The sequence below is a fragment of the Leucopleurus acutus genome (genome assembly GCF_964270905.1).
Source record: "Leucopleurus acutus genome assembly, chromosome: 13".
Classification (NCBI taxonomy): domain Eukaryota; kingdom Metazoa; phylum Chordata; class Mammalia; order Artiodactyla; family Delphinidae; genus Leucopleurus; species Leucopleurus acutus.
The window spans coordinates 72,843,784-72,857,114 of record NC_139155.1 but is presented as its reverse complement, the minus strand read 5'-3'; the positions used below and the strand labels follow the sequence as shown (position 1 = coordinate 72,857,114).

The 13,331-nt window shown below is 50.7% G+C and overlaps 1 protein-coding gene across 2 annotated transcripts in view; it reads left to right on the top strand.

Annotated features, from left to right (window-relative positions):
* KCTD10 (potassium channel tetramerization domain containing 10) overlaps window positions 1-13,331 on the top strand; it is a 33,337-nt gene that overhangs the window by 6,604 nt on the left and 13,402 nt on the right. The window contains exons 2-5 of one of the 2 annotated variants that reach the window (XM_082852761.1): window positions 564-777; window positions 9,140-9,309; window positions 11,940-12,026; window positions 12,351-12,403. In XM_082852761.1, coding sequence (XP_082708887.1) covers window positions 564-777; window positions 9,140-9,309; window positions 11,940-12,026; window positions 12,351-12,403 — 524 coding nt within the window. Of the gene's footprint in view, window positions 1-563; window positions 778-9,139; window positions 9,310-11,936; window positions 12,027-12,350; window positions 12,404-13,331 lie in introns of both variants that reach the window. The other variant, XM_082852760.1, reaches the window with a different exon arrangement.

The window sequence follows — 13,331 nt, the reverse complement described above, 5'->3', positions numbered from 1 at the left end:
GGAACGGTAGTTGAGACCCCACTCAATTTCCTGAAAGCTTGTTTCATGGGTAATTCAATGGAAAAGTGGCACTTTTAGCTGTTCCGTTGTGCGTAGCAGTAAGGAAACGGGGCCTTGGCAGTGCTTTCGGCCACTTTAGCATACAGCCAGGGTGTTCATTTATATGGGTAGTGGGCACAAAGGAAGTCCTTGTAATGCAAGACTTAGTGGCAAACTGGTAATTGCAGGGTCAGCAGTGAAGCCAGTGTATGAGGCTGTCTGCTTGGAGTTTGGGGCAGGTTGGGGAGTGCATGCTCCTCCCAATGGGTTAGCCGACGCCCCAGCTCCCACCACTGGTTCCCCTGCTGGCCTAGTTGGCCTCTGATTTTAAGAGAAGCCAGAAACTCAGATTTTCCTGTGAATTCTCCCGAGTTGTCAACGCTGGGAGTAAACTTTGTTTTCAATGCAGTATACACTTGGACTAAGCAGAACACATCTGGAGGCCAGCTGCAGCACACTGGCTGAGAAAAGTAAATCAGGCCTGGTGCTGTGACCCTAGTGCCCCTGTGTTTGTCCCCTGGCAGGAAGAGATGTCAGGAGAAAGTGTGGTGAGCTCAGCGGTGCCAGCAGCTGCGACCCGCACCACTTCGTTCAAGGGCACGAGCCCCAGTTCCAAGTACGTGAAGCTGAACGTGGGTGGAGCCCTGTACTACACCACCATGCAGACGCTGACCAAGCAGGACACCATGCTGAAGGCCATGTTCAGCGGGCGCATGGAGGTGCTCACGGATAGTGAAGGTAAGCCCAGCCTCTGGGACATGCTTGTGGTCGAGGGCTTCCTTCCAGTTCAGAAAACCAACGTGAAACAGGCAGTGTCCACAGGCCCAGGTTTCCTGTTGTGCTCAGTGTTACTGGGCGTGCAGGGAGCCTTGAGAGTGAGTAACAGGGAGACTGGATCTAATCAGGGGGAGGGGGAGGTGGTCAAGGAGGGCTTCCCTGAGGAGGTGACACCTAAGCTGAGAGCTGAAGATGAGTAGGAGTCAGCGGGATGGCGGGGGGTCATAATCTCGACTTAGCTGTTGATTTGCAGTGTGACTGTGAGAAAGTCACTTCCCCGCCCCAGGCATCAGCTCTATACAGTGGACGCTGGACTGGCTGCCCTGGTTGGCACTCTTCCCATTCTCTCGGTCATGATTCTGTGATGTCAGAGTGAAACTCGAGTGTGACAGAGGTGGGAGCGTTTTCTCTGGACCGTTGTCCTCCTAGGATGGGGTCCTGATAAAAGACTCACAAACCTGGATTTTGGAGTCTCAGCTCCCCATTTTCTTGTCTGGTGACCCTAATCAAGTTGTTTAGCCTGTCGTCTCATTTCTCCATCTGGCAAATGGGCACAATGACACCCACCCCGGGGGGACTGCTGGCCCATAGCAAGCATTCAATATATGTATATTCAATGCGTGGGTTTTTTGTTTTTGCTTGTTTTTAGTTGCGGCATGGGAACTTAGTTGTGGCATGCGGACTTCTTAGTTGCGGCATGCGGACTTCTTAGTTGCGGCATGCGAGCTTCTTAGTTGCAGCATGCATGCGGGATCTAGTTCCCTGACCAGGGATCGAACCCGGGCCCCCTGCATTGGGAGCGTGGAGTCTTACCCACTGGACCACCAGGGAAGTCCCCAGTGTGTGGTTTTTTTTTTCTTTTTGTGGAAAGTCATGTTAATGAAGGGCAAAGAATTGTTTAAAATGGTCCTACTTCCCATAACTACTTCCACCCACCTGGAACACTCAGACCCCTGCAAGAGGGAGCATCCTTCTTTGGCTGGGTTTATGGGGCAGGTCACATGAGGTTTAAAGATGGCCCCATCCTTCATTCCTTGGCCTGAGCTTGCTTGAGACCAGGCCAGACCACGGCTTGGCTTGACCCTACCTTACCTGTTTCCGAGGCTGGCCTCTGTGCTGACGCCCCTGCCTTTCTCGAGATGGTAGTTCCTGGAAGAGTGGCGAGTTTTGACACAGGGGTGGGATTGGGGGCTCTGGGCCTGGTGTGCACAGCGTGTTCTCCTATCCTAAGAGGGCCACACCCTGGACTGTCGGCTAGTGGGGGCATCTCCCTCTGTGTCCTGGAGAAGCCAGGCTGCTGGGGGACCTTCAGTCCCACTTCCCTGGGCTCCCCACAAACTTGGGTTTCTGGCCCAGCAGCAGGTGAATGAGGTCAGAGCCCCAGAGCTGCCTCAGTGCCCCACCCAGAAAACGCCAGGGTTTTTATGAGTAGGAGGATCCCCTCTGCTGGGCCGCACCCAGCATGGCCCGGGAGTATTTGTGGAAATCAAGACAATAGCACCCCAGCTGCTGAAGGAAGTGGACCTTATCTGAGACCCCAGGTTTGTTGTGGCCTTTCTTCCGCCCTGCCCAGTCTCTGGCGGGGCTCAGGAAAAGCGGCTGGCTCGCTTCCAAGGCAACGTGGAAGCCGTGTCTCCTTGAGAGCCCTCACCTTGGTGGCTTGATGCTGTGTCACAAAGGAGACGGAGTCCGCAAGCTTTCCCATCCCCCAACTGGGAGACGCACGAGAGTGGAACCAGTGGGCCTGTGCAGGCTTCTAAACAGCTGCCAGAGGATGTCCTTCCTCGGTGCTTCGTGGAAAACCCAGCATCTCCAGGGAAGCAGTGCTGCCTTTGACACTCCAAACCCCAGCTGTTTCCACTTCACAGAACTCCAGCCCCCTTCAGGTCATCATGAAGAGCTCACAGTGTGGCCTTTTATGGGTTTTGTTTCATTTAAGCCTCACCTTAACCCTTTAAGGGGTGGCTGCTGTTACCAGTTGCTAAGTGAGAGATCCACATCTCAGAGAGGTGAAATGCTTTTTCAAAAGCTACAGGGCTGGAAATGATGAAGCTACTGAACCCAGGACTTGCTGGCTCTTACTGTCTGTTGTGCGTGGTTTGATGTGGGCCCAGCCCTAGGCCTGGTCGTCTGAGTGTGGCAGCCTTATGGTGCAACCACCAGCTTAGAGATGAAGCCCTTTTGGGCCTGGGATGTCAGGCTGAGTGTCTGGTCTTCCAGCCAGCGCTGTGCTGGCAGAGCAATCCTGTTGGCCCCTGGGGAGTACACTGCCCAGCCTGACCCATGGCCTAAGCACACCCTTGGATCTACAAAGCGCGGTAGACTTTCTGCATCTCACAGCTTCACCCTGGCCTTCAGGCAGGAAGCTTGTCGGTGGCAGTGAAATTTGCCACAAACAGGCCCAAATGCCAAGTGTGGCTCACCCAGGCGAGTGAAGCCAGCAGGACGGCATGCTGGTTAAAGAACAAGGGCTCTGAAGATACCGAACAGTATATGCATTGTGTTGCTAGAAATCTGTACAGGATACCTGAGAAGCTGGTTGCTTCTGGGGAGGGGACCTGGGGTCCTGGGTGGGTGGCAGACTCTCTTGCACTACACGCCCTTCTGCCTGCCTGAGTTGTATACCGTGTGCACGTAATTCCTCAACAGAGAGGAGCGTGGGTGTTGGAGGTGGACCTGGATTTGAGTCCTGCTCTGTCCCATGGTAGCTGTCCCAGCTAACCGCTATGGAGCAGTTTCCACGCGTTGGGCATTGTGCTCACACAGGCTCATTTGCTGTTCACTGGTGATGTGACACTAGTCGAGTGACTTTTTCTCTGAACCTCTTTCCTCATTTAAAAGTTGCCAATGATAATGTTTTTCGGGGTTGTCATGGGGATTACATGAGGACGTTAGAAAGCCCTTGACAGAGGGCCCGGCACTTTGGGGGACTCAGTAATGGGGGCTGTCTGTTACTGCTTTAGTCCTGCCTGGGCTGGGGTGTAGAGGGGCCGGGGCTGTGGGGAAGGGTCTCAGCACGCTGTGGAGAAGTGGCCTGCCTTGGCCTTGTGGGATGAGGGTGTTGCGGTCTCACGTTCCCCCTACAGGGGTCGCTCTTCTGAGAGGACACGGTGGCAGTGATTAGGCCTTTCCCAGACTCCTCCCCAGAAAGGTTCAGTTCCTGCAGTGCTAGAATTTCTCCCGGAGCCCTTGTCATTGTCGTCATTGGCGGGTGGATTTATGTGGCCCTTTCGTAACACGACTTCTGTCCGGCCCTCACCTGTAGTTGCCTGCCTCATCCCTGTTGCTTGTAGTACTTTCCCGCCTTAAATGGTGTCTGGTCTCTGGCTAATGTTTTTGGAGTAAGGAAGTCTATAAACTAGATCAGAGAAGAGAGTCATTAATCTAATTATCAGTAGGCGTTCCCTAGAAAACCAGTGGGGCAGTGGAATAAGCAGGAAAACTGCAGTACCCCCGCAGGCCTCCTGCCTTATGCAAAATTCTGAAATAAGTTGAAAGCGTTTAAACTGCATAATGTAACAAACTCCCCTGTGCCCCAACTCAGACAAGGACTAAAACATTACCTGGACCCATGGGGCTTCTCTTTACCCTCTCTGCCTCTCTCCCTTCTAGCCATGACCTCTAAGTAGCTTGACTGTGGGGTCACTGGGGTGGATTTCAGTCTTTGCTGCACAGAGTCACCCTCAGAGCTAAACCTTGATGCCTGTCGTCCACCCACCCCACCCCCGCCCCCGCTCCTCAGCCAGATGTAACTGGACAGGGTGTGGTGGACATTAGGACTTTAAGAGCTCGCGGTGGGATTCTAATGCGCGGCCAGGGCTGAGAACCACTGGTGTGGGGCTTTGCGTGAATTACTGTTACTACAGCTGTTTATGTCCGTAACCACCGTATAGTTGGTGCATTTTTAAACATCATATAAATGGTGTTACATGTTATAGCTTGTACGTAGCCTTTTAGCTTTTGCTTTAGTGAGCGTTATGCCTGTGACATTGATCCATGAGAAAACAGCTCTAGTTCACACATTTCCCTGAAGTAGAGTGTTCTGTGCAGTTTATGGATCCGTGTTCTGTGATGGTTATTTAGGCTGTTTCCAGTGTTCACTGTTAGGAATATTATCATTCTCCAACACTCTCCCAGTGCATGTGTGGGCTCTGCTTCCCAACCCTTGCCACATCATGGCACACCCAGAAAATAATATTTTTACTTTGGTGAATGAAAAAGCTCTGGAGTCCCCAGGCCCCAGCCAGCCCCACCCCACACCCCCACACCCCCGGCCCAGGGCCCACAGCATTAAGGTCCTACCCACCATTGGGAGCTCTGTCCTGGAGTTGATTCCCAAGAGGGGAATTGGGGATCATATCCTCGACTTGATTAGGTATTAGCGGTTGTGTCCGTTATCCTCCCCACAGGGGTCTGAATTTTTGCCAACACTGGGCACCTGTCATTGTTTGCTTACTGCCAATCTGATGGTTATGGTACAGTGCTTTGTTGTTTTATTTAGCATTTCCAGTGCATTGAGTGACTTATGTTTATTGGCCATTGTGTTTCATCATTTAGCTGCCGGACAGTGTCTTTACACATTTTCCTTTTTTCTTTCTTTGTAGAAGTATATATTCTGGATCATATTTCTTTGTGGTCTTATGTTGTAGATATCTTCTCCCAGTCTGATTTGTTGACTCTGATACCTCGAAGTTTTTACATTATTTTTTACATTTAGATCTTTGATCTATTTCGGTCAGTGGTGCTCAACCAGAGATGATTTTTGACCCTCAGGGACACTTGGCAATATCCAGAGCATTGCTGGGTATCACGTTTTGGGTGTGGGAATGCTATTGGGTGGAGGCCAGGGATGCTGCTACATACCCTATGGAGGGTCTCTCCATAACAAAGAATCACCCGGTCTGAAGTGTCACTAGTGCTGAGGCAGAGAAACCCTGCCCTAGAGATTCTGATTTAGGAATGAGGCTACTTCCAAGAGTCTGAATTTGTAACAAGGACCCAAGTACCTTAGGCAACTTATGAACAGGCAAGTCTGGGGACCATAAAAATCTAAATACCTTAGTATGGAGAAGGAGAGGTCAGTGAAAGCTCCCTGGAGGAGGTGGGGGAGGGAAGGAGAGAGGATGTACCTGGTCTGCTGGCGGGGCTGGGAGGGGGCAAGCCCGGCGGTCCAGCCCCCCGTCTCTGAGCCAAGCCTCCTCCCAGGCACCCCAAAAACCACGCAGACCCCCTTCCTGGGGGCTGGAACATTCTGCCTCTGGATGCCGCTGCCACTCCCGTCTATTCTCCAGTGATGATGCCATATGTAAAGGGCTCACCATCAGAGACCTATTTGATGGCTGCTGGCAGACCCGGCATTGTGCTCTGTGCTTCCTGTACATTCTCTCATCTTACCTTTATGCCAGCCCAGGGAGGAACCATTTTTAGAACAGGAAACCGTAGGACAGAGAGGTTAAGTGAGACACCAACGTCATCCAGCAAGTAGGTGCAGAGCTGGGTTTCCAGTACAGGCCTGTGCTGTCTCACTCAACCCGTCCCAGAGCCTCCGGGTCTACACCCCTCACTCTTCTTTCCAGCCCTGCCAAAGGGGCCAGGGAGCCCAGGTCGCCCTGACCTGGCTTGGCTTCCCTTAGCTTGTCTATATGCTGGGGACTGGAGCTGACTGCTTCAAAGGGATCGATTCCTGCTTTGAAAGCAACTAAAATATTTTGAAGTCAAAATGTTAATTGAAACCTCATGGAGAGTGCGTCTGGCTCTGCTCTTTTTTTTTGCCCTTATTTGTCCAAAGTATGATTCCTTCACCACAAGCATTTCCTGACAGCATTCTTGAGCCAGAGCCCAGTGTCACGGTCCGCCTGTTCGTTTATGGAAACTCTGGACTGTCACTTGGGTAATTGATTTCAGGGGCCCTCGTTCTTTCTGAGTGGCTGCGTTGTCCACGCATCAAAGGCAGACGAGGACATTTTCTTCCCAGAGCGGCTGGGTGGAATTTGTTGCCCTTTCTCCCAAAGACTGAGGTTCTATGTGTCTTCTCAATTTCGTATGATGAAAAGAGTTTTCCTACGAGTTTCTTGCTTGTTCTTTGTGGTTTAGGTCTGCCTCCCCAGCTTTTGGGAGTGTCCCTGGACCTCCCTGAGCCTCTGTTTTCATCTGAGGAGAATGCAGGGGAATGAGCCTCCATCACCAGGAACTGTTGGGGAGATAGTACGGTCTTTCCATACCTTGTCGGCTTGCTGGAGGGAGAGCACTTGATCCACGGTCACAACAGGGGTCACAGGCTGCTGGCCAGCAGGCCCTGTTGTGGCTGCCCTGTCGTGGGTTAATGACAGGTTTTAAAAAAAAATCAGTTTACTGTTCTTTAGAAGTCTGGAGATTTCACAGGGAAATCTGCATTTTTGGCTTCTCCTGGAACATCAGGGGCTCTCTCAGCCCTGGGCCTCATTCCTGCCTGGCCAGTTTTGGCTGGAGTGGGAAGAACCCCCTTGGGGGGCGGGGGCGGGGAGAGGCAGGGCCTGGGCTGTGGTCTGCCCTGCCCACCTGCACCTGGTTATCCTGTGTGCTCAAGGCCCCTGTAGGCATCTGAGCTGCAGAACAGATACTGAGTCCGCACTTTGTTGTCTCAGCTGGAGAAAGGAGCGGGAACATAATGTCCAGCGGGCACTGTCAAGGTGACAGGATTTACCACACCTGTGAAGGCCTCGTTGTCCTTCCTCGGATCCAGGGTCTGACTCCAGGCCACACATTTGCTTTGTGTTTGCCGAGATTGGGGATTAACTTCTTGCTGTACTCAGGAAGCCATAGCAGCGTGGAAGTGCTGCGCAGAAGGCTCTGGAGGGACGAGACGGGACCTTTAACCAAAGGCCCAGGAACCGTGGACTGAGGAGTAGTTGCAAAGCGGAACGTGGAAATGGCCTCCTTGTCAACTCTCCTGGTGATGGCGGCAAAGAACACTAACTAGTGCACTAGAACACCTGAGCACACTTGGCGGGGCTGGACTCGGGGGAGGCGGGCCGACTTGTGACTGGACGTGAAAAGGTGCCTTGGCTGCCCTTGGCCTCCATTGGCCTCTGCTGCCGATCCAGGGCCTGGGGTCTGAGGAGGATTTGGGAAGACATAGTGGTCTTAGGAGTGGAAACCTGGCTCTTTTCCCAAGCTGAGGGAAAGCAGGGGCAGAGAATGAGTGATTCCTGTGTGAACCTCCTAACTTCCCTGGGCGCTGGCATTTCCTCACCTGCAGTGCGCAGCAGGAGATTTGGGGCCCCCTTCCCGGGGTGACCCTGCTTATCGGGAAGGCCGGGACTTCTCCGTCTGTCTGGCTTCACGTTTTCTCTTGAGATGTACTTGGTCTTCACCTCAACCCTGCTTCCCCTTCTGGTACCTCCTCCTCCCCTTCCCAGGCTCCAGTCCTCTTTCCTCTTCCCAGTAGCATTTGCATTTCAGCGGAGGAATTTCGAGAAGCGAAGCCGCATAGCGGCCCTGCAGACCAGGGCCAGGACTGGAGACTGGAGAAGACACTGAGAAGCTGCAGGACTCGCCTTGTCCCCACCCACAAGGCACGATTTCGCACTGTGCCTGGTTCCGGTCAGCAGCTGGAATGTGTTTCCGTATCTCATGAATGCCAGCGCCATCTCCCCAAGTTAGACTGAACTGCTTGAGGGCAGGGTCTGGCTGGTCACCATTTTATCTCTGATCGCTGTCATTAGCCACTAAACACTTGTTTGGGGGGTTACGGATGGAATTTTCTGTGGTGGTGCTGGTGAGTGCCTGGGGGTCACCCTTGGGAGTCAGATGTCACTGACTCCCTGCAGCATGAGCCGTCTGCTTCCTTAGAAATGGCTCTGTTATTTGGGAGTCTGAAAAAAAAAAGCTTTGTTGTAAAAGGGAATAGATATTTTCACACCAGAAGCCTTTCCCCTGTCAATGGGATGTGCTCATTTGGACCCATTTTATCCAGGTGTGGGGTAGGCCCTCTTGCGATATTCTTAACATAGGGATTTTTGAGGTACTTTAGGAACATGCTTTTAGGCTCCAGGGGCCGTGGACTTCCCTGGCAGTCCAGTGGTTAAGACTCCGTGCTTCCTTCGCAGGGGGCACCGGTTCAATCCTTCCTTTGGTGTGGCCAAAAAGTTAAAAATAAATAAATAAAATAAAGGAGCCCAAACCAGTGAGTCTGGGGTGTGCTTGTCTGCAGCCAGCGGGGCCTGGTCAGCCCTTTGCTGGTAGCTGGGCAGGTGGGGCCGCAACCCTCTCTGTGGTCCTGCTCTCCCCAGGGGTGGTGGGAGCCAAGAGACACCAGCTCTCCTCCCCCCTCCTCCCACCACAGGCTGGATCCTCATTGACCGGTGTGGGAAGCACTTTGGTACCATACTCAACTACCTTCGTGACGGGGCGGTCCCCTTGCCTGAGAGCCGCCGGGAGATCGAGGAGCTGCTGGCAGAAGCCAAGTACTACCTGGTCCAGGGCCTGGTGGAAGAGTGCCAGGCAGCCCTGCAAGTAGGTATCACCCTTTCTCCCCGTGTGGGCAGGGAGAGCCCCAGACTCATCTGCCTTTCTCATTGTCCCCCTCCCTCATTGAGCTGTTGTGAGAGTTAATGAGTTGACCCCGGAGCTGCTCCCCTCTGGCCTGCGCGACCCCCGAGAGGCTTCCCTGTGATGCTGAGGCCACCTGACTGCTCTCTGGCTTATTTCAGCCCCCATGGTGTTGGGTCCTCTCCCTGTGTGCATTGTAACCCTTCAGTACCGAGCCATGGGGTGTAAAACCTGATCCTTCTCTGGACTCATTGGGAGACTTACTCTCATCCCACAAGTCATTGTTGAGAGCCCAGCGTAATCTCTACAGACAGACACCCCTCACTCCTCAGCTGGAGCTGGGGAAGGACTGCTGGGGTCAAGTCTAGGGACAGTAAAATCCCTACAAAACCAGAACGCTTCTAGATGTAGCCAGCAGCCATTTATTTCAAGGCAAGTTAAGACATGGCAGAGAATCAGAAGAACCCCTTTGCGTTGTCCTAGGAATTGGATCTGTAAACGTGAGGCTCTTGGGTGGCTCTCCACTGGGACAGTACCCACGATGCCAGTCTGCCTGAGGAACTGGTATTTGCCTGAGGAGCTGTTATTTGCACCACCCCTGCCGCTACTGCCAGTCTGTGAACTCTCTGTAAATCTAACTGAATGTTGTAGCTTTTACTTTGTTATTTTTTATTTCATTTGTATGTTTATTAAAGTAATGCATGTAAAGCGTTTACCAAGGCAAGTTAGTATTGTAAGCTAGGTTGATGTCAAAAACACTAGCATACGCCTTCCACCCACTCCCACCCCTGCAGCAGCCTCTTTTAATTCTTGCAGCAGTTCTTTACTCACCTATTTCTTATATTATTTATTGATTTTTCAGTTTACCACACTATCTACTGGCGTTTCTGTAGAAAATTAAAATTTAGCTCATGTGCCACCCCAGCCACTACCAAACTTGCCTGCACATATTCCTTCTCCCAGTGTAGTTTATCACAGTTTTGATTAAATCCGTACTCAGAGTTTACGTTGAGTTGTGTAAATATTGTTAACAGTTGAGCCACAGAGTATACAGTGATTATTTCCTTTTTCGTGTAACTTTTCAGTTTGCCAGAATTAGTGATTGCTTCATTGTCTTTTGTTTGCTTGGTTTTCTAAGCACACATCCCTAATTCAGCCCTAAATTCTCAGAAACTTCAGTCTCCTCCTGGTATGTTCAGACACATCAGGGAATCTCTGTTTCATCTTTGTCTTAGAGACATGCCCTCTGGGTTCCTTTTTGTGGTTTCTGTTAGTCTGAGATTAAACCTCCAGGACTGACCTCCTAATTTCTGTCGCCCTTATCCTTCTATTTTCTCAGAGCGTTTTTTCAGTTTTATCTTTTCAACGCTTCTATTGAATTTTTCATTTCTGCTATCGTATTTCTGACTCCCGAGAGCCTTTTCTAGTTCTCCGAGTGCTCTTTTTTATATAGCACGCTGATCTTGTTTCATGGGATGCGGTATCCGCTCTCATCTGTCTGATGATACTATTTGAAGTTTTCTTTCTGCTGCCTTCATTGTGGGACTCCTTCTCTTACTTTTTCTCTTTGTTTTGGTTTCAGTCTCATATTTGAGAGGCTTTCCGGGTATAATCTGATGGTCCTTGGTCTGTTGAAATTCAAGAGCAAAGGCTCTGAAACACTATGTATTGTTGTCCAGTGGGCTTCAGTGGCAGATGATAAGGCTGGCTTTTTCAGTGGGAACTCTCAATGTCAGAATCTGTAAGCCTTTTTTTTTTTTTTTTTTTTGGACAGGTGGTTCCCTGTAGAGGAATCCTCCACTCTCTTGCCTGGTGGGTATAAGCCCAACTGGCTGCCTTCTGAGATCTGAGTAGGAGAAGGGGCTGGGGTGGGGGTAGGGCTCACCATTTAGTGTGTAGATGGTTCACTTAATCTCCCGTTTTCAGAATAGCAGCTCAGCCCTGTCCTCTCCTGTACAAACTGCTCCAGGAAAGTGGACTTTTCTCTTGCCCGGCTGGGGTAGGGGATCCATCTGGAGGTCTCACCAGTGCTTCTGTCGACTAGCAAGCAACCCTCTGCTCTTGCCCTGAGTCCACCAGCCTTCAAAGCTGTGGATTCTTTCCCATCTGCCAACTTAGGTTTCAGCGTTCTGCTCCTTGGTTATCACTCACTTGAGACCTGCTTTCCAGACTTGAATTTTTGACATCTTTTGTCTGCTGACCTCACTTTTCCCATTCTTTCTCTCCTTATGGGCTTATAATTCCTCTGCAGTCATTGCAGTGGGGTTTTAGGAGCTTTGATGCAATTGTATTTCATCTGCCATATTTAGGGTTTATTTTTGAGTGGCTTCCTGGGCTGTGAAATGTGTCATTGTTAGTATTTATATGCCAAGCACCCTGGCATATAACAGTCCTGGCCGAAGAGCGGGTTCATTGGAGAACTCCACTCCTGGTCATCCCCCATCCTACTTCACTGGTGCTGAGAATCCTCCTCTCTTCCCAGCCACGGCTGCCCCATCTCCCCTCGCCAGAGTCCGTCTTTGCCCGGCAGGCCAGCTTAAACAGTTCAATGCTGGGCAGGCCTCCCAGGCTGAAAGCATGTTTTGTTCCAGCAGAACAAAGATACTTATGAGCCTTTCTGCAAAGTTCCTGTCATCACCTCATCCAAGGAAGAACAGAAACTTATAGCGACTTCAAATAAGGTATGGTGGAGGCAACCTTGTGGCATTTCTTTTGCTACCAAAAGTAGTGGAGGTTATTCTGAGTAAGTTTTGGAATAAAAATGTGGGAAATTGCCTTGGGCAAGGCCTGAGAAGGGGTCAGGAATGGGAGAGTATAGCTCATCTTTTGTTTCTCCTGGTGCTGGCTCACGCAGTCTCCCTCTCCAGCCCCACCCCAGCCAGCAGGCTATGCTTATCTGCCTCTTCAGGCGGATGGCAGGGCTCCAGTGCTGTGGGAAGCCGGTGGTCCTTCGCACCTGCACTCCAAGTGACTCTCTTCTTCCTTTTTTTTAAAACAACCCACAGCCAGCCGTGAAGTTGCTCTACAACAGAAGTAACAACAAATACTCGTATACCAGGTAAGGTGTTGGCCAGAAAAGACATCTGCACTCAAACCAGCCAGGCCCAGCTCCCCTCGTTCCCTTCAGATGAGGGTGGCCTTTTTGCACCTCTAGAATGCCCAGATGGATCGATAGATATGAAATCAAATTCACACGTACCATAAAATTCACCGTTTAAAAATACACAATTCAGTGTTTTTTAGTATATTCAGAGTTGTGCAACCATCACCACTTACCTAATTGTAGACCATTTTCATCACCTCAGAAGGAAACCTATACCTGTTAGCAGTCACTCCCCATGGCCCCCCACCCTCTTATCTCCCCCAGCCCTAGGCAACCACTACTTTGCTTTCTGTTTCTATGGATTTGCCTACACCGGACATTTCATATATGTAGAATCTTATAATATGTTGCTTTTTGTGTCTGGCTTCTTTCACTTAGCATAACGTTTTCAAAGTTCATCCATGTTGTAGCACGCATCAGTACTTCATTTTATGGCTGAAAAATACTCCATTGTTCAGACAGACTACATTTTGCTTGTCCATTCATCAGTTGATGGACAATTAGGGTTGTTGCCACCTTCTGGCCGTTAGGAATAATGCTGCTGTGGACATGCATGTACACATACATGTTTTCATTTCTCTTGGGTGGATACCTAGGAGTGCGATTGCTGGGTCATATGGTAACTCTACGTTTAATCACTTGAGGACCTGCCGAACTGTTTTCCAAAGTGACTATGCCATTTTATGTTCCCACTAGCAATATATACAGGTTTCTAGAATGCCTTTTGGCTCTTGGGAACATGTGGCTCTAAATCAGGAACTTATGGCTTGTAGGGGTATTAGATGAAGTTATTTAAGACCCATAAATGGACCCAGGATAAAAAGTCTCCCTCGGACAGGTCACTCAGCCTCTCATGTGGCTCTGTGGGGCTCTCCTCCATGTC